General features: G+C 56.9%; 1 protein-coding gene across 1 annotated transcript in view; it reads left to right on the forward strand.

Annotated features, from left to right (window-relative positions):
- Positions 1-298: 298 nt before the first annotated feature.
- The window catches only part of ARAP1 (ArfGAP with RhoGAP domain, ankyrin repeat and PH domain 1), a 40,566-nt gene continuing 20,266 nt past the window's right edge, over positions 299-20,598 (forward strand). The window contains exons 1-10 of the mRNA XM_082845562.1: positions 299-845; positions 12,095-12,264; positions 12,845-12,912; positions 13,513-13,643; positions 13,785-13,940; positions 14,459-14,528; positions 14,832-14,952; positions 15,371-15,573; positions 16,090-16,199; positions 18,639-18,838. Of these exons, the coding sequence (XP_082701688.1) occupies positions 337-845; positions 12,095-12,264; positions 12,845-12,912; positions 13,513-13,643; positions 13,785-13,940; positions 14,459-14,528; positions 14,832-14,952; positions 15,371-15,573; positions 16,090-16,199; positions 18,639-18,838 (1,738 nt within the window). The 5' untranslated portion in view covers positions 299-336. The remainder of the gene's footprint in view (positions 846-12,094; positions 12,265-12,844; positions 12,913-13,512; positions 13,644-13,784; positions 13,941-14,458; positions 14,529-14,831; positions 14,953-15,370; positions 15,574-16,089; positions 16,200-18,638; positions 18,839-20,598) is intronic.

A 20,598-nucleotide genomic window follows, 5' to 3' on the forward strand; every position in this document is an offset into this window, starting at 1 on the left:
CAGGGCTGTGGATGGGGGTTCGGGTAGTACCAACTCTGAAGGCCCTGGAGGGCTTCCTAGAGGAGCTGGATGCTAGGAGGCCACAGGGGTGGGGTGTCAGGTTTCAGGCAGTGGGAGAAGCCTGCGTGTTCAGGGACCAGGCAGTACCTGGCCTTGCCTGGCACATGGGACACAGGGGAGAGGGCTTAAATACAGAGCTTACCCATGGCGTGGGAAAGCCACAGAGAACTGTTGACTGGGGACCTATACCTGGGCAACCATGCCTCTGACCTGTGCCCATGTATCTCTTCCAGGTCTGGACAGAGTCCTGCTGGCTGGCTTCTGCTGACAGGAACAATGGCAGAGGCCGGGGATGGGGCCCTATCGGTGGCCGAGTGGCTGCGGGCACTGCACCTGGAGCAGTACACCAGGCTCTTTGAGCAGCACGGACTGGTGTGGGCCACAGAGTGCCAAGGCCTCAGCGATGCCCGCCTGGTGGACATGGGCATGCTGCTCCCCGGCCACCGCCGCCGCATCCTGGCTGGCCTGCTCCGTGCCCACACGCCCCCAGCCCCTGCACCCCGCCTGACCCCACGGCCCGTGCCCATGAAGCGTCATGTCTTCCGCTCACCACCTGTGCCCACCACTCCACCGGAGCCACTGCCCATGGCTGGAGAGGATGAGGGGCTACCCACTGCCCCACCCATCCCGCCCCGGAGGAACTGCCTTCCACCCACCTGCTTCTCCCCCCCATCCACGTCTGCCCCAGACCCTGTGCTGCCCCCGCTGCCTGCCAAGCGGCATTTGACAGAGCTCAGCGTTCCGCCTGTGCCCCCTCGCACTGGGCCCCCCCGCCTGCTGGTGAGGTGAGTGGATGCCGTCCAGAATGGAGGAACATGGGCAGAGGATCTAGAGGGTTGAGGGGGAGTCTGTGGCCTTTGCCACTAGGGTAAGAAAGGCACCTTGGTGGAGGGAATAGCATGTGCAAAGCTCAGAGGTGGGAAGCACCGTCCACGGGTGCTCTGAGCAGACAGTGTGGCCGAACTGTTGTGTGAGCGAGGGTGGGTTCGTGGATGGCGCTGGTGGGACATGCTGTGAAGGCCAGGCGGGGAGCCCAGGGAGGTTTTAAGCAGAGCGACCAGATGAAAGCTGAGTACGGAAAGGATGACCCCGGCTGCTGCTAAGGTTGATGGGGGAGGAGGCTGGGAGACCAGTGAGAGGGCGCAGGGCCAGGTGGGAGGCCCCCGCTCAGGCTGTGCTAGTGAGACTGGAGAGAAGTAGGCATATTGGAGTGAGAGGTCGGCCCTAGCGTGGACAGGACTTGGGGACGGCCTGGGCATGAGCAGAGAGGGAGAGAGGAGGCTCATGGCGTCCAGGTTCCCATCTTGGGTAGATGGTGGTGCAGTTCCTGATCTGGGACCTGGCCACAGGAGGGAGCTTGGGAGGAAGTCTGGAGTTCAGTTTGGGGCCTGGTGAGTGTGAGATACCGGGAGACCAGAGTGAATTTCTCAAGTGAGGAGGTAGTATGTGGAGGAAATGGGAAGTCTAGGATGAAGAACTCGTTCTGGAGGACGCAGCAACTGCCCTGGGCCTGGCGCGGGTGCTCCCGTCTTCCCCTTTCACACTGCTCCTGCCACATGTCACCCGATCCTGGAGACACTTCTCAGGCCACATCCTACTCACCCTCCCTCCTCCCCAGAACTGTTTTCTCCCCTCCTAGCTCCTGGTACTCCTTGTTTTCTTGAGTTTCCTCCTAATTCTGTGGACACGCCATTTAACCTCCTTTACATATGCCCTCCCTTCCTGCCATTTGCTGGGGTGCCCAGCTTGGAGGAGCATCCCCAAGTATGGCTGGATATGTGGGGTGTAATGGAGCTTTATTGCAGCACTTGGCCAAGTCACCGTAATCTGGGAAGGCTTCTTGGAGGAGGAAGAGATATGCAGAGAGAGGTCTCCTGGTCCATGTTACTGTTGGGCACTGTGCTGGGTGCTTTGCTCACATGCTCTCGTTTGATCCCTGCTCAAGTGCTCCGGGGCATTTGTGTCCTGTTTTCAAGCAGAGAAACTAAGGCTCAGAGAAGGGAGGGCGTCACTGGCTGGATCCATGCCAAGTATATGCTAGGGGAGCCCCCGTGGGGAGGGTCTGGGAGGTTTTCCTCACCCAGAGAGGGGCATAAAGTAAAGGGGCCTTCAAAGCCAAGCCAGGGCTGTGGTGTTTTGAGATTTGACGGGTGAAAGCACAAAAAGTTTATTGTGCCTTTCCCGGGTTCACACAACTGGGAGCACCACTGGGGTCCCCCGGGAGCCTGGCTTATAGACCGGACTGGAGTTTCCTGGTGCCACTGCACCCTCTAGTGGCCACTTTCCTGCATGTAGGAGTAATTTCTCTTTTCTTTAACTCCATCATTAGGATGGAGTGTGTGTCTGTCTGTCTGTTTGCTTGTCTCTGGGGGTTGGGAGTGGGTGAACAAGGGCAGGAGGCAGGGCCCTGTCCATAGGAAGTTCACGAAGGCTGAGGAGGCAAAAACCCCAGTCGAGGAGTGGAGGCCTGGGTTCCTGCCTAGAAGGCAGGATACCTGAGCAGGTCCAGCTGACTCCATGACTCTGATTAGGAGCTGCCGCTCTGGGCCTGTTTCCCCATCAGGTGTCCTCCTTGGCCCTCCATGGCCCTCCTGGTACTGACATCTGAATTCAGGAGACTTTCTGGGTAGAGCAAGGGTCCTACCTTCACCCCAGGGTACCAGGCCCCACTCTCAGATCCTCAGGCTGAACTTGGCCAACGTCTGGGAGAGGCCAGACTCCCATGGTCAGGAGTCCGGCCCCTTGTAGCTAGAGGACCCAAAATTCATTCCGTGCTCACAGAACTTGTAGGCAATTATTCCTTGCAATTTGGGGCTGCTCCTTAGGGCAGAGTGGCAGGTGAGCTGCCAAGCCTGGCTTCCTGTGTCCTGGGGTCTTTGACATTTGGAATTGTGGGCATCTGCAGTCCTAGCATCCTGGGCTCGCAAGGTGTACAAAGTCTTTAAAGCCCAGAGGGAGAAAAACTAAGGGCGGACAGAGCCTCACATATGTGTAACAGGCGAAGGCTGGGCAGGTTTGGGGCGAGGATTCAGCCTGACTGGCTACCCTGTCCCCTCATAGCCCCTTTCTATGACTGCAGGCTCCGTGGTGCACAGTGGAAGACTGCTCAGCCTGGCCTGCTCCTGCCCCCCTTGCAGGAGTCCCCGCTTCCTGATGTGGCCTTCCTGTCCTTGCCTGCACCCTCTAGTGATGAGGGTCTCACCCTCTCAATCATAGGGCCTCTTACACCAGATCAGGTGGTGACTGAGGGAGCATTTTTGCCTGGTTCCGGTCCATCACTGGGCTCCCCAGCAGAATCTGGGATCTAGTGACTCCACATGAAGGCATGCCTGGCCAGTTTGTGTGTGTGCACCCCTAGGCGTGTGTCTGTCAGGATAGTAGTGTGTCTGTGTATTTTTGCATCCGCACATGTCCTAAGGGAGGCGATGTATGATCCTAACATATGCACACAGGTGGGGATTTGAAACTGTATGCACCATACAGTTTCAGTGGTGACTTGCTGTAGTGTGTGCAAATTTATCAAGGCCTGTGTGCACACCTACACGTGCCCATGCGTACTGGTATTGTGGGGACTCCAACAGCGTGAGTGTATTTGTGAGTGCGTGTGATGTGGGTGGTGAATTGGCATGTGTGTTATTTGTGTACTGTCAGGTGTGCGCCAGTGTGTGCTTGTGCTGTGTTTGCACGTGCTGCCAAGAGGCTGAGCCCCCTAGAATGTCAGCTCCGTTAGTGCTCAGATGCTCGTCAGTTTCATCTACGACTGAATCCCCAACCTCTGAAACAGTGCCAGGTGCCTAGTAGGCACTCAGCAAGTGTTTGCTGTGTTAGTAAATAGATGAGGCCTGCATGAGCTTCTGTACTGCCAGGCGCTGAGCACATGTGCTGCCCGCGCAGACTCACCCCTAGTGGACCCTGGACAGTAGGGTTACAGGACACCCCAAATCCCTTCCCACTACCCAATCTCTGTCACCCCAGGCCTCTTAGAAAGGGAGAGACTTCAAGGGAGGCAGGCAGAAAAGGAGCAGGGATGGGGTCCTCTCCCCTCTGCGCCAACTGGGTCAGGACTCTCAGAACCAGGTTCATTATTCTGCCTGGCCTGGGAGGACCCCATTGCACCCTCAAAGGGTTTGCACACCCACCATCACTTAAGCCTGTCATAGGGAACTAGCTAAGTCCAGAGATGCTGAGAAACTTGTTCAAAGTCACACAGCCCAGCGCAGGGGAAGCTGATGTTCAAACCCTGCCTCCTGGCCTGGGACTGTCTACTCAGCTTTAAGTCTCATAGATGTGAACGCTCTGAGCCTGCTTCCCTGAGCGTGGCAGAGAGGTCATTCCTGATCCAGGGTTCCAGGGTCACCCTGCAGAGCCCCTCCTAGGCTGCTCTGGGCCTCTGTTTCCTCCTCTGACACCTGGATGTCTGGAGATACCTTGGGAAGAGGGAGTATTTGTCCAGACGGGACAGCTACCAGCTAGAGTCACACTGCAAGGCCTCCCACCTGTGCCCTCGACCACCCTGCAGCCCAGCCAATCCCTGGTCTTCCTGAAGGCTGATCACTTGTTGCCAGGGCAGAACTTGCTCCCTTCAGAGAGCCTCTTTCCCAGCTTCTCTGGGCCTCCTTGTGGGCGTGGGGAGGGGCCAGCCAGGACCAGGGCCTTCTGGGTGTTCACTCTGTAAGGTCCTGCTAGATGGCACTGGGGTGGCTTGTCCACTCACTCCAGCTGGGTGGGGGGGCAGCCTGGGGGCGGACAGGAAGTGTCTGTCCCGGGGGATTCTGGGTGACTTTTCTCTCTGTCTCAGTCCGTGTTTTCAGGAAGTGTGTGTGTTGGCCAGGGCTGCAGGGGGGTGGGGGGAGGCGGAGAGCAGGAAGCTAGAGGAGACCAGAGCTGGATTCAGACACAGACACACACATACACGTACACACACTCACTCACTCTCCCGGACAGACCCACATTTACACACAGGAACACACACTCAGACAAGTGATCACAGACACTCAGACCCAAATCACGGGTGCACAGAGCCATGCCTGGACCCAGACGCGGCCTCAGACATACCCAGGGAGTGGGGCCGGCCTGTCTGTGAGACCAGCCCAGGTCGGACACAGGCTGCATACGCTGGGCCCGGCTGACCAGAGCCACAGGAGTCCTCGGGCCGCGGACCCAGAGGGCGTCAGAGGGTGAGCGAGGGGCCGCCGTGGGCTGGGCTGTCGGCCAAGGGAAGGTGGGGAGGCTCCTCTGGCGGGCCTGGGAGGGCAGGAATCCTGTCTGTCTGTCCGCCACCTCTCCGCAGGCTGGGTTTTCTGTGCTGGTCTCCTCCCCCTCCCTTTTTTACTCTCAGAATTTTCTGTCTTCTTTCACTTTGTCTACATTTTCTGTTTTTCTCCTGCCCTTTCCTTTTCTCCCCTCTCTCTTCGCCCTCTCTGCCCTGGGCTTTCCAGGTCTCCATCTCCCCATAAACCTCTCTCCCGGGTCCACTCGGAGCCCCCGGGGCCTGTTTCCTGGGCTTCACAGACTGCTCCTCTGTGGGGTCTCTGCCCTTCAGGGATCTGGTGCTGATCTCGGTTCTGGCTCCCTGCACCCCACTGAGGATTGCCTCCAGAGGCTTAGGTGACTTCTCTCAGGGTCAAATTCAAGGGTGCTGTGGCTCTGGGCAGCTCCTACCAGAGCCCCGTTGCCCTCCCCCCAGTCCAGGTGATAGGAAGGCCTGCCAAGGGCTGGCACTTAGCTGGCGACTTCCTATCCCTCCTTCCAGGGCTGGTGGTGTGGTGGGGGTGCCTGTGTCATTGGGGGGCTCCCCCCAGTTGCTGTGGTCCCTAATGAGCTCAATAACCCTGTGCTTGGGCCACTGGGGACATAGAGGTTCCTCTAACCAGGTCCTGTCTGTGTACCTGGCTCTGCCCTGCGCCCTTGGCTCATCTTTCCATAGGGCCCAGCAGACACCTGCACCTTCTCCTCCAGCCAGGCCAGCCCTGGGATGGGGGAGAGGGGCTAGTACAGTTGTGAGCCACCTGAAGGGTGAACTTCCTCCCCCCACTGCCTTCACAAGCCAGCACAGGGTCAGGCCTGGGAAGCAGGAAGAGCTGCCATGGGAGACCTGGGCCTCAGCCCTTTCCTGCCCATGACAGCAAGACTCCCAACTGTGTGAGCTTAGAGGAGGGAGCAGTTTGGGTAGACTTCCTGGTGAAGGAGGTGTGTCCTGAGCACAGGGGAGTCGAGGAATCAACAAAAAAAGACTCCCAGCAGGATGTCTGGCACATAGGGGGTACTTAGCAAATGATAGCTGCTATATTGTTCCAGGGTGAAGTACAAAGAGCTGGGTGAAACCTTGGTTTTGAGGGTGGATGCCAGGTCCGTGGGGCACTGCTGTATGGAGGGATGGAGAGCTGCTGACCTCCAGTAATCAGTATGTGAGTGGGGCGATGGTCATTCATTCATTCAGAACACAGTCCAGGAAGCCCCCTCTGTGTTGGGTGACGCTGCGGCACGGAGAGGGATTGGCCTGAGGGGACTCACAGCATTGCAAAAGCTGAGAGGTATACCGCAGACATCACGTCTAAGCAAGTGAGACCCCAAGAAGGGCTTCTCTGCTGTGGCTTGGGCAGAAGTAAGTAGGACAGAGCCCGGAAAGCGCTAGAGGGGCTGACCCTTGGGCCTCATGATGGAGAAGGAAGGACGAGGGCAGCCACGGAGGAAGAAAGAAACCTAGGGCTGACTGAGGCCTGGGCCCCAAGTAGGATGAGGAAGTGGGCAGTTGGGAAAGATTGCCCCTGTGGGACGAGGAGGTCAGAAGAGGAGGCAGATGTGTCCAAATCAGAGTCTGATCCCACCTCTTGGCCCTGCTGGTGAAAATCCAGGAGCTGGGTTTGGGCTGGGTCCCTCCAAGGCCTGTGTGACCCTGTAGGGGGAAAGTCCTGATTCCAGGACAGGGTTTAGGCCTGAGTCCTTGGTCCTCTGAGGTCAGTTCAGTGAAGGAAACATTGACAGATACAACTATACTGAGTGCTCAGAAGTGTGGGGACTGGAGAAGCCTCAGAAGGCCCCTGGGGCATGAAGGGAGGCGCAAAGTAGAAGGGGAAGATGTATGATTTGCACCTTTGGAAGGAGAAGTAGGAGACGGCCAGATGGAGTTGCGTTCCAGGTGGAAGGAACAACATATGCAAAAGCCTGGAAGTATGCATTTATGGAACGCAGCTCAGTCAAGGATGGCTGGAATGTAAGAGTGGATCAGTTCAAGGCCAGCCTGAGACATTCAGGCTGCCCCACTCTGCAGCCCTGCCCATCTACCCTTATGGTGTTTGACATAAATAGAAAGGAGTGAAGGGAGAACCAGGGGCCACCCTGGAGGAGAGGGCTGTGGGACAGGTTCCTGGCCCATCCTGTGGGGCCTGAGCCTCCTTCAGCCACAGGCAGGGTGAGAAAGTTGTGCTGGTGACATGTGGCAGTTGGCTCTCCTTACTGAATTACCAGTGAGCCTGGAAGCAGACCAGAGAGGAACCTGAGGCTCAGAGGTAAAGTGACCTGCTTTGTAAGGACACAACCTGATGTGAGGTCTAGCTGGGATGCAAGCCCAGACCCACCTGGCTGCAAAGCTCTGTCTCTTACCTACAGTGACCACAAATCTCATTTCATCCAGGACAGGCCTGCTTACATCTGTTGCCCTGACATAGTTATTAATAGGGCCTCTTTTAACTGTCAGAAATGTTCTGGTTTATATGATTAATTATATGGTCACTCTGCTCTTACCCGTTCTGGCTCGGGACCCTCATATATCCCTCAACCCACAGATACAAGGTTGGCTGTGTGTATTTGCCCTAAACCAATAAAACAAACCTTCTTAGGCTGAGGGCCCAGGCTGGAGTGGGCCTGCCCAGGAGTGCCCAGATCCATATGTCACTTGGATAGAGGAGAAAGGGCCTTAAGGAGCAGAGGAGCCAGGAATGAGGGGCAGGGGGTGAACAGCTCTGTGTGGGCATCTTGGAGGCTACCTAGAAGAGGCCCACTGAGCCGTATTTTGAGGTACAGATAGGCTTTCCATGGACTGAGATGTAAGGAGAGGGCAGGGAGATGCAGGCAGGAGGAAGTGGTGTGAGCGAAGGCTCATAGGAGGGACCACTGAGTCCCTGCTCAGGTTTGAGATTGATCTACTGGTCTTGTGGGGTCAGAGCTCAGTGGGGAACATCCCAGCTGGACCTTAGCCGCAGACTGGAGCTGGGGCTGCTCTAAGGGGTGCAGGCACTGAGTGGCCAGGACTCTGGCTGGGTTAGGGTCATTCTGTGGGCACTGCCCCTTCCCCTGGGATTTTCCCACATCCGTGCCTTCCTGATACCACTTCTCCTTTCCTGGGCCTGGCTCTGACTCAGCATGACCCTGGTCCCCTATGGTAGGCAGGCGGGGGGTCAGCTTGGAGGCTTCCTGGAGGAGGTGTCTATTATGAGGTTGGGAGGCCCATGGGGCCTCTTTCTCCCACCTTCTTGGCACATAGCCCCCTTCCTGCAAAGGCTTTGCTGGGAGAGGAGCCCTTAGCGTCTGTTCCCCTCTCCTTTCTTACCGTGGTAACACAGCCATCAGAGCTGTGATCTCGTTTCCTTTTGGATGGAACATCAACCCTAGAGCTTCCTGGATCCTGAGTTGGGTGCCAGTGTGAGGAGACGGGCCTCAGAGAAGCCCTCAGATCCTGGCTGTGGCCTCCTCATTTGCCACTGGTGGTTGAGCTTTCAGCTGTGGTGCTGGATTTCCTGGGTGCAAATCCCAGCTGTGGGACCAAGGACAAATTAACTTCGTCTCTCTGTGCCTCTGTTTCCTCATCTGTAAAGTGGAAATAGCAATAAGCCATACGTTACTGAATGAATGAATCCACGTAAAGCACCTAGAAGACAGCTGGGAAAACACACACACACACATAATTAATAAGAATTAATTAATCCAGGTCTTCATTTATTTATTCATCCCTGCTGAGTGCTGGGCATACAGTAGTGAAGAAGATGGGTGTGGCACTTGTCTTAGGGAGCCCACATGCTGGGGAGCCAGGCCTCAGGAAGGGCAGGACCCTCTCATAAGATCGGGCAGTGATGGAGGAGGACTGGGGGCCAGAGATGGGAGGACTGATGCCGCTTGGGTCCGAGGATACTCTGTTGCCATCACCTTTGCCTCAGCACTGGCCCTCAGTCCTGGGGGAGGTGGGGAGCTAGGCCCACTCAGGCTGCTTGGTATTGGAAGGGCAGAGCCTGTCTGTCCCCCCTGCGCTGAGCCAGTCTGACTGGTCCTGGTCCAGCAGCTTAGAGCTCTGTTGTCAGCTGGTCACAGACTGGGCCCCCAAGGGCCCCTTCCTCTTGGAGTCTGGGAGACGGTGTGGTCTCCAAGGACATTGTACTTGACTAGCTGGGGGGCCGACACCGCAGGTCATGCCCTTGGGCCTGTGTGTACTCACTCAGCCTTTCATTTGCTTCTCTCCGCACCCTGTCCGCCAGCCTATCCACCTACCCATCCACCCCCCACCCACCCATCCAATATGCTCTTGTTGCTCACTCAGCCAGGCCCTATGGGTGGACTATGGGGATAAAGAGTCAAGTCCAAGGCTGCCCCTGCCCTAAAGAGACTCAGGGTCAAGTCGGGGAGACAGCCTAGTACAGTGTCCATCAGCGGGTCTTCATAGGTACAGCTAAACCCCTACCCTAGGCCCACTTGGCATCAGATTCCCTGAAAAGCATATAGAGAGGGAATAACTGGCCACCAGGACAGCAGCAGGTCTTCCTCTGCTGTGGGGTCCTTGTGGCAGTCAGTGCCACTGTCCACACATCTGTCCAGGAGCTGTTCTCTGTGGTCCTCCAGGGGGCAGCTCAGGGATGAGGGATGAGACTCACAGCCAACAGGTGTGGGCGCCACCCTGGCTTAGAGAACTCTCGCCCCAAGGGGCCAATATGTCTTGTAACAACCGCACAAGTGTGGTTTCAGGTCCCTGCACAGGCTGTGCCCGGTTATGAGCCATCACACTCTGGGAAGTCCAAAGCTCCGACTTCTCCCCCAGGTCAAGAGACCACTTACAGTTTCTCCTTAGTCTAGGTGCAGTTCCACACTCAGGCCGCTTTTGCCAAAGGCACTGTTGCCTCAGAGCATGGCTGACATACCACTTTTAGCAGGTTTCTAGGGGGAAAGAGTTTTTTTGTTCATTCTTTACCCTTGGAGAGGAAGGAGATAGGGAGCAGGGTAATGTGGAAGTAGCCAGGTGTCCTAAGAAGCACCCAGACTGTGGACTCAGGGTTCAGGTCCTGGCTTAGACGCTAGCACAGTACCTGGCACAAAGGAGGGAGGTAGTAAAAAGCAAAAGTTACTTGGAATAATTCATCTAAAGCTCATATCAGAGGGGAACATGGACAGGGCCTGGAGGAGCAGGAAGGAGGGGTCAGGAAAAACTTTCAGAGAAGGGGCACTTGAGAAAGAAGTTAAAGAATGAGTAGATGTTCTCTGATCAGAGACCAGGGAGCGAGGTATTCCTGCAGGAGGCAACAGCAGGAGCAAAGGCCCGGCATCATGGTCATGCCCCAGCCCTTCCTTGCCTTCTCGGCGGTCACACACTGTCAGCCACTGCCAGGAACACTGGGGCAGTGGACCAGGCTGAGATCACCAGGGAAGAAAGTTGCCCACCCGCTCCGATGCTCTTCCTCAGCCCCTGCCGCATGCTGGCAGAGACAGCAGTTGGGGCCAGGCTTCTAGAGCTCAGGCACCTGTTCCGGCTGGTGGTCTCTGTGCATCCTGTGTGCTGATGCACGACACGCCTTGTCATGGTTAATCCTCCAGCCACCCTGCCACAACAGTTTTGTAGTCCTTATTTTACAGATGAGGAAACCGAGGCTCAGAAAGGCTAGGTGCTTGCCGCAGGACAGACAGGAACTGAGACTGAGGCGAGGTTGAAACCCACGTCTCTGATGTCCTTTGGAGACACTCAGCCTGCAGGAAGCAGTGCGATCTGTGCTGAGACAGACAGACAGGAGCACTGTGGCTGTGGGAGTTCAGGCACCTTGAACCTGGCCTTGGAGTCAGAGAAGGCTTCTGGGGGGAGTGATAGCAGAGATGAGAAGTGTGGTGGGTTCAGGTGAGTTTGAGGGGTCCTGGGGGATGGTGAATATTCAAGACGAGAGAAGGTGGTCTTGATCCAGAGACCCGCGGCTTATGGGTCAGGACTTGGTTTCTAAGGCTCTGGTCTGTGCCCTTGGCCTTGATGTCCATTTCAGTGCTGCGCCATCCATTCTCCAGCAGACACCTTCTTATCCTTAAAATCTCAGGTCCAGGGACTTCCCTGGTGGCACAGTGGTTAAGAATCCGCCTGCCAATGCAGGGGACACGGGTTCGGTCGCTGGTCCGGGAAGATCCCACATGCCGTGGAGCAACTAAGCCTGTGTGCCACAACTACTGAGCCTGTGCTCTAGAGGCCGCGAGCCACAGCTACTGAGCCTGCGTGCCACAACTACTGAAGCCTGTGCGCCTAGAGCCCGTGCTCCGCAACAAGAGAAGCCACTGCAACGAGAAGCCCACGCACTGCAACTAAGGGTAGCCCCCGCTCGCCACAACTAGAGAAAGCCCATGCGCAGCAACAAAGACCTAATGCAGCCAAAAATAAAAATAAATAAATAAATAAAATATAAATAAATAAAAGCTCAGGTCCAGCCTTCCCTGACTCCCAGGCTAGGATGCACACCACCCCCCACCCCTTTCTGGTCTTCATCTCTCTTTTAGAGTGGAGATCCAGTGGGTACATGTGGCTAAAACTTAGCACTCTGGGGACAGGTGACCCTGTCCCAGCAAGGCAGGGCCAGCTCATGAAGCCAAGGAAGGTGCCTGCTCTGGAGAGCTTGGAGGGTTTGGGGCAGGGGAGGGAGGCAAGGAGGGCTCTGTCTGAGTGTGTGGAATGAATGAGTTGTGCAGCTGCTCATGTGAGCTGGGGGGCGCAGTGGGTTTGAGTCCTGGTTCTGTCGCAGTGTCGCTGGCGCGGTGACTCAGCCGCACTGAACTTGATGCCCAACTTTTGGTCTGTTCCCAGCCTTCCTGCCAAGGAAGAAGAGTTACTGTCACCGCCACCATCATTCCCTCCCCAGCCAGAGCCTGAGGAGCCCCCGGCCATCTTCCCCCGGGGGCCTCCCCAGCCCCCATCTCCACCTCCCAGCCCCCCAGAGATTCCCCCGAAGCCTCTCTGCGTGCTCCCAGAGTTTGGTGAGTGCCGTAGCGAAGCGTGGGGCTCTGGGTGGGTGGCCTGGGATCAGGGCTGGAGAGTCTGCAAGGGCGTAAGGATCGTGCTCCCCGTTCTGTTGGGCCCTGCCACCGACCCACTCTGTGGCCCTGGACAGGTGAGCATCTTCCCTTCATCCTCAGAATGGAGACAGCACCCAGCTCTCTGACCTATTGACTGTTAGGTGTGGGCAGATGGCAGACTTCTTGGTTTGCCCGTGGTTTAAAGTCTGGGACTGTTTTCCATGGTCATGGGCAGTTTGCTTTTCCTTGGATTGTCCACTTTTTCTTGTCTCGATTCGTGTTGCTTTTTTTTAGCCTTTTTAAGACAGTCCCTACCCTGACCCCCAAGCTTGCTGCCCAGTCAGACCTCCCTGTGGTGGCCCGGCCTCTCCTTTGGCCGCCCCCTAGTGCTGTCCTGTGAAGCCCCGAGAATATAAATAGCACTTCCTGTCCTTTGTGCCTTTTTTTGCAAGCCAAGCCAGGGTGGGGCAGGGTCTTTCTTAGGCTGGGGGAGGCCAGGCTTCTTTGCCTTTGAGTCTCCCCCTCCCCTCTATCTCCCCAGATGACCCTGACTACGATGAGCTCCCAGAGGAGGGGCCGAGGGCCCCAGCTGCCGTGATGACCAAGAAGGTGGGTCAGGCAGTGGTTAGGGTTTGGGCTGTCTGCCTGTCAGTGTGGAGGGCAGGCTACCCAGGTGCCTTTCAGACCCTGGGGACCACCAGATGGAGAGTAGGTAGCCGGCTCCCTGGAGAGTTCCCTTCCCCTTCACTGTCTTGCTCTGTGGGGGTCTGGGGGCTCTGGTTTGTGGATCCAGTCTTCAGCTGCATCTGGATGGCTGTGTGGCCCCTTCTCTCGCTTGGTGTTTGGAGCACATCTGTCTTGGGGTGTCCCTCTGTCTCTGTTTCACTTTGTGTCCCCGTGTCACCCTCTCTCTGAGTGCCTTAACGTTCCATCCATGTGTCTTTTTCTCTATCCCTTTATCTTTCTGTCTTTGTCTCTCACCTGGGCCCGTGCCTGCACTGGTTTTCTCTGTACCTGTGACCCCGTCTCCCTGGGTCCCTGTGCAGACTGCTGGGGGCTGGGGAGGAGAGGAGTGTGAGGAAAGAGAAGTAAATGTGCAGAGTTGTGTGGGTCCAGGATGGAGTGGACAGAGGGGGATGTGGCAGCCCCTAGTTGGGTGTGATCTGGGGCTTGGAGGGGAGCATGACACTGAGCGGGTCTGGGGAACAGGAGGACCCCCCAGTGAGCCAAGTCCCGAGGGCCGTGCGTGTGGCCAGTCTGCTGAGCGAGGGGGAGGAGCTGTCCGGGGACGACCAAGGGGATGAAGCTGAGGATGGCCACGCCTACGAGGACATCCCCAAGTAAGCGTCCTCTTCTCTCGGGTGGTTCTCCCACCCAGCTATCCTCCTTCCCCAAACCCGGCCCAGCCTCTCCGTGTCCTCCGCCCCCACCCCATGGGAGCCCCCACTCTGGCCTCCTCACTCCCTCTCTTCTCCCCCCAGTGGTGGATGGCACACTAGCAGCCTGAGCTCATCCTTGCCCAGCAGCCTCCTGATTCCTGATCCCCGACCGCACCCCATGGACGGGCTGCCTGTGGGCCCCACTCCCAGCCCACCTGTCATCAAGGCTGGCTGGCTGGACAAGAACCCACCGCAAGGGTGAGTGAAGCCTGGTGGGTCCTACTGGTGCTCTGCATGGTGTGGGCTCTAGTATACTGGTATCGCGGATCAGAAAACCAGAGGGGACAGGGTTATTGGAGCAGGTCTCCCTCCAGGCAGACGGTAACTGTCGATCATCCCCACCAGACCTATGCTTTATTACCCTTAACACTGAGAAGTCCTTTCTCTGGCGGTCCAGTGGTTAAGACTGCGCTCCCAATGCAGGGGGCACGGGTTTGATCCCTAGTTGGGGAACTAAGATCCCTCATGCTGCACAGAGCAGCCAAAAAAAAAAAAAAAAATCCCGAAACTGGGAAGTCCTACTTGGAGTCTGACATCAATCACTCTTGCTGTTGGTAAAAGTTCATCTTCTCAGTGACCACTTGGGATCCTTCTTCCCTTGGACCTGGCTGTTCCTAACTTTGTATGTGGCTTCCAGAGGGGGCTAGGGTGATCCCGGAGCCTCTCCCTAATTCCCAGCCCTTTGCTCTGTTGTCCCTCTGCCTCTGCCTCTCCAGATCTTATATCTATCAGAAGCGATGGGTGAGACTGGATACCGATCACCTACGATACTTTGATAGTAACAAGGTGAGGCCCGTGTTAGTCCGTGATATGACCCTGCTTCAGCCTGGTCTTGGGTTGAACCCCAACACTGGACCCAGGTGGAGTCCGTCCCTAGATGAGTCCTCACCAGAGCTGTAGTGTGACTCCTTGAACTGTGTCCTCCTGGCCCATTGGCCAGCCTTGGCCTTGGCCAGGGTTGGTGTAGGGGCTGTCACCACCTGTGGGAGGTGGGGCTGCAACTTTCATTTCAACAGAGGTTGAGGGAGTCAGGGAGGGGCTGGGCCTCTGTGGGCCTCACCCCACAGTCGGCTCCTCTCTCTCCCCCAGGATGCCTACTCAAAGCGCTTTGTCCCTGTGGCCTGCATCTCCCGAGTGGCTGCTATTGGGGACCAAAAGTTTGAAGTGATCACGAACAACCGGACCTTTGCCTTCCGGGCGGAGAGTGATGGTAGGGAGGGGGGCAGGAGGAAGACTGGCAGTTTGGCTTGAGAAGTGAGGAGAGTGAGAAGTGAGGAGAACCAGGGCACATCTGCTCCCCCCACATCAAACCGAGAGAGGAGTCAACCCTCTGTGAGGTGGGGGAGGGGAGGGCCCCCTCTGTCCAACTTTGTGCTGAGTCCTCAGAACCACACATCCCCATTTACAGGGGAGAAGCAGGCTCAGAGAGGCCAAGCGCCTTGCCCACCCTAAGTGGCACAGCTGGGATTGGAGCCTGAGCTTGTCCAAGTCAGAGAACTTAGAGATAGGTGGGCCAGCCTGGGTGGGCTTTCTGGCAGAGGTGTTGCCTGAGGGGCCTGGCGTGGGGAACCCTTAGGGGGGTCCCCACCAGGCTGAGCTGGGGCTTGCCCCTTCCCCTGTGCCTGCAGCGGAGCGGAAGGAGTGGGTGCAGGCCCTGCAGCAGGCGGTGGCTGAGCGGCGTGCTCGGGCCCGACTGTCTAGTGCTCATCCGTTGGGAGTTCAAGGCTCAGAGCCCCCTGACCGCGCCGGCAGCCTGGAGCTACGTGGCTTCAAGAATAAACTCTATGTGGCCGTGGCTGGGGACAAAGTGCAGCTTTACAAGAATCTGGAGGTGCGACTGGTCAGCCAGGCTGCCGAACCTCTCCCGTTTCCCCTGTCCACCTAGTCCCTTAGCCCTGCCCCCCACCCACCTGGTCCCTCTACCCCGCCCACCTGGTTCCTCAGCCCCTCAGCCCCGCCCACCTGGTCCCTCAAGCCCCCACCTCACCTAACCTGGTCCCTCAGCCCTGCCCACCTGGTCACTCAGCCCCGCTCTTTCCCTTTCCCCCTTCCCCTGACCCAGCTCTTTGCCTGCCCCGCTTCCTGCCCCTAGTTCTGACCCCTCTCCTGCCTGGTCCCTGAGCATTACCCTCCCATCACCGCCCTGGCTCTTGCACCTCTTACTTATTGCTACATGGCCTCTGATCAAGGTCCATTTACCCATGCCCAGATTCCTGAGCCCTCCCTTATCTCGTTCCTGGGCACTTTCTAGTCCCTAAAGTACCACCTCCCCCTCCTCTCTGCCCCTTCCCTGGGCCTTGAGCCCCACCCCTCAGGCTTGCCCTCAACCCTTCCCACCTACTGCCAGGAGTACCACCTGGGCATCGGCATCACCTTCATCGACATGAGCGTGGGCAACGTGAAGGAAGCAGCAGACCGACGCGGCTTCGACCTCACCACCCCCTACCGCATCTTCAGGTGAGCCTCCCTCATTGTTCACCTGCATCCTCACTCCCTCCCAGTATTTTCTTCTTGCATATGTAGGAAGCTGCCCCTTCTTCTAGGATGGATTTCTCCCCTCTCTTCCCAGCCCTACCCACCCTGCTGGGCCTTTACCTTCACTTGCTAACCTGCTCTGATCTCTTCCTTCTAAGAAATCTCACTTATACCCCCCTCCCTCTGTCCATCACTGTCCCCCCTTCCCTGCCACAGTGCTTCCATATGGGCTTTCTGCACCGCCCACTCACTCTGCTATCCCCTCCAGCCTGCCCTGCTCCCTCAAAAGTGCTTGTCTGTCAATAATAGTTGCTTGCAATCAGAGGCTGCTCTTCACTCCCTATCTCGTGCCCATCCTGGGTGCTTTTCCCTGAGCCTCCAAGACTCTACCATCTTGGTTTCCTCTGACCTCAGCTGTCCCTCAGTGGTCTGTCTCTGTCCTCTGTCTTCTACCTGGACGGACTCACCCACTCCCAGGCCTTCAGCCACTGCCTCTGAGGCACTGTGCCATGCCTGGGTTTAAATCCTGTGTATCAGCTCAGCTGCCGTGACGGGATACCACAGACCCAGGGTCTTAAACAACAGAAGTTTATTTTCTCACAGTTCTGGAGGCTGGAAGTCCAAGGTCAAGATTTTGTCAGGGTTAGTTTCTGGCAAGGTCTCTCTTCCTGGCTTGTAAGTGGCCGCCGCTTCACTGTGTCCTCACACGGCCTTTCCTCTGTGCACATGGAGAGAGAGAGAGATGTCTGGTGTCCCTTCCTCTCTTTATAAAAAAACCTGCTCTTAGGACATTATTTAACCTTAGTTACCTCCCTAATGGCCGTATTTCCAGATACAGTCACACGGGGGTTTGAGGCTTCAACCTGTGAATTTCAGGGGGACGCGCTTCAGTCTGTAACATCTGGGATCCATCCTTGGGTCACTTCATGACCTGGGCAAATCACTTGGCCTCTCTGTGCCTCAGTTTCCTCATCTGTGAGGCAGTCTCTGTAAAGCTGTATTTGATACAGCGTGCGGCGACTGCTCAGTCTAAACGATGTCACCCCTCCTCCAGCATCATCTCCTTCGCCCTTAGCTCAGATCTCTGCCTTCAGGGTCTTTCTCCTGAGCTCTAGAGCTGCACGTCTAATGGTTCTGTGGACGTTTTCCCCCGTATATTCCTCCCCAGCTCACTGCTCCTCCTTGGGCCCCATCTCCACCCACGGGGACCCCACCTCTCCTACTCATCCCTGTGCAAACCCATCATCACTGCCCCCGTCTTGCCTCCATCACTCCCTCACCTCCGTCTGGCCCCTTTCCTGCAGGCCCTAGGCCTGTGGGCCCTCTGGCCTGGCGCCTGCCTCTTCACCCTTGGGCTGCCTATCTGTGACCGTCAGAGGATCCTTTTTCTTCCTTTTTGTTGAAAGCCAAGTTTGTATTTGTTCATTTCTTAGATTCGTAGTAATCTTTGATTGACGTCTACAGCCTGAGATTCTTTGCCTTAACTACCACACAACTGTAACCAGCCACTTTCTCTGGAGTTTTCCTTCTTTGTCAGCTCTCCAGAGCCCTGCGCATTTCCCTAGATCCTTACTGTCATGGACCTTAATCAGGTTGATTTGGCGTTCGGCTCCAAGGGCCTCCACCAGCCTGGCGTGCATGGGCTCCCCAGTTGGACGCAAGCACGCAGAGACGGGCTTAGCGCCTGGCTGAGGCCTTGGCAGCTCGGAAGGTTCAGGCTTCGTGGGCGAGGGTGGTCTCAGCACCTCTCGTAAAGCAGCGTTGACGTCCATTCCATCGCCAGCAGCAGTGCCCTCCTCGGCCATGGCAGTGGTGGAGCCGAATCTTGAATGCACACATGTGACTTGGTGGCAGCAGGAAAAGAAAGAGCTAGAGGGAAAACATCTCTGTGTCCCTCACCCCCCTGAAACCCTCTACCGGCTTCACTGCTGTCCTCTGAGTACACTCTGACCTCCTCTGCATGGCACAGGCTTGCCTTCTCTGTCTCCCAGCTTCTTTTCTGCCAGTACCCGCATCCTGCCTGCAGGCCCTGGAATGCCCTGTGTGCCCTCCTGTCACTTCACACGTGCTGTTCCCTCTGTCTAGGACACCTTTCTACCTCTTCACCTGGGTAAGCCCTCCTCATCTGTCAAGGCTTAGCTCGGGCACCATTTGTTCCCAGCAGCATTTTCTACTCCCTGGGCAGGGCAGAGCCTCCTCTGGCCCCTCCGCCCCCAGCCCTCATTCACACGTCTCTCAGGTTTGGGGTGTCCTTGCCTTTGTCCACGCCCACCCTCCCCACAGACCCTGGGCGCCTCCCTCTTCCGACAGTCAGCTCTCAATGCATTATTCACCCCCCTTCGTGCTGTGCCACCTCATGCTGCCCCCAAATCCCTCTGAGTCCTTTCCCACCAGTCCCCTACCCCACTCCTGTGTCCCCAGCTTCTTGGCCGAATCGGAGCTGGAGAAGGAGCAGTGGCTGGAGGCCATGCAGAGAGCCATTGCCGAGGCCCTGTCTACCTGGGAGGTGGCTGAGCGCATCTGGGCCATGGCCCCCAACAGATTCTGTGCCGACTGTGGAGCTGCCCAGCCTGACTGGGCCTCCATCAACCTCTGCGTTGTCATCTGCAAGCGCTGTGCAGGTGTGTGGGGGGGTTGGGGTGCCAGACCAGGGCAGGACAGGGCTGAGGTGCTGAGAAGGCAGGTGGTCTGTCTGGCTGGTGGGGCTGGAGCGAAGGCAGTATCAGAGAGCATCGTTTATGAAGTTGCACCTCTGTGTCAAGCCTTTCCCACCGTGATTAACCTGCATGGCAGGGATTCAGCTTCTCACGTCATGAGTGGGGACACCGAGGCACAGAGAGGGGAAATGGCTCCTTCACGGTCACCTGGCAAGGAAGTGAGTCTGGATTTGAGCCCAGGCCTGTTGGAGTCTAGTCACATCAGAAGAGCGGAAGTAGGCCAGGTCTGGCAGGGCTTTGCACACAGAGGGAGGAGCTGGTGTTTTATCCAGAGGGGGTTGGGAGGCAGGGGCGGGAGGGACGTGGTCAGATTTGTGCATCCGACTCTGGCTGACGGGTGGACGCTGCATCAGAGCTGGTGAGACTGGAGACGAGCAAGGAGACTGCTGCCGGATCCACGAGAGAGAGGAGGTGGAGCCTGGTCCCAGAAAGTGAGCATTTGAGAGGCGTTTAGATCTATGGAGGAAGAGTCCCAGATCACACGCGGAGGATGAGAGAGAAAGAGGGTGGAGCCTCAGATACACTCATCTATTCAACCAGCGTTTATTGAGGGTCTGTGTTGGGCACTGTGCCGAGTGCTGGGAATTCGGCCCCACTGGGAACAGTCTTGGGTGGCTGGAGGTGGGGACCCAGGGGTGCAACAGTTCTGGGAAGTTGCTGTGGGACATCTAGGTCAAATGTCTAGGAGGCCTTGGGCTATGAGGGATGGGTGTGGAAAGCAATGACTCCATTGGAGACCAGATTAGGGAGGCATCGGCTCATGGAAGGAGTGAGGGTGTCCAGAGTGGATGAGATGCTCTGTAGGAGGTTGCAGAGAGAGGTGAGGCCTAAGCCAGAGCCAGGCAGTGCCAGGCACTCATGGTGCCCCCAGCCCAATCCCTGCTCCCAGGGGTCCCTTGTGGGATCTGTAGCTGAGCAAGGTTGCGTCCTTCCAAGCCCAACTCCCCCCTCCCCTTTCATTTCACAGAGATTTATTAAGCGCTCACTGTGTGCCAGGCTTTGTTCCAGGCACTGAGGCTAGACCCTAAGGCAGGCAGTCAACATTCCTTCTCTCAGGCAGCTTACATTCTGATGGGGAGAGGCAGAAAATACATACACAAACCAGTAGAAGTATCAGGCAGTAACAAGTGCTAGGTAGAGATCATGTTTGCCGAGAAGCCCTCTCTGAGGAGGTGACAGGTCAGCTGAGATCTGAATGTCAGGAGGGAGCTAACCTTGGGGAAATGGGGGAAGAGAATCCAGGCAGAAAGAACAGTGAGTGCAAAGGCCCTGAGGTAGGAATGAACATGGATGATTAGAAGAGGGAGGAGAATTTGAGTGTTGGGGGGGAAGGGGAGGCGGAGAGGCATGAGATGAGAAGAAGCAGGTGAGGAATTTTGATCTAATTCTGGGGAGAATTAAGAGAGTGTCTAAAGCAGGGGTTTGAAGTAAGAGGTTTGCATTTTAAAGAGATCACTCTGGCTGGGTTGTGTGGAGAGTGGCCTGCAGGGGGCCAAGCATGGCTGTAGGGAACCAGCTGGGGGACTACTGCAGGAACCCAGGTGTCAATTACAGGGCTCAATTTTGGGGTGCCCTGGGCAGGAGTGTGTGGGAGATGGAGCTGCAGGCCTAGCCTCTGGGTCCTGCCCATGGCCTCTCCCTGTCTGCCCCCATGGGCACTGGGA

Source organism: Leucopleurus acutus (assembly GCF_964270905.1).
Source record: "Leucopleurus acutus genome assembly, chromosome: 8".
NCBI classification, from domain to species: domain Eukaryota; kingdom Metazoa; phylum Chordata; class Mammalia; order Artiodactyla; family Delphinidae; genus Leucopleurus; species Leucopleurus acutus.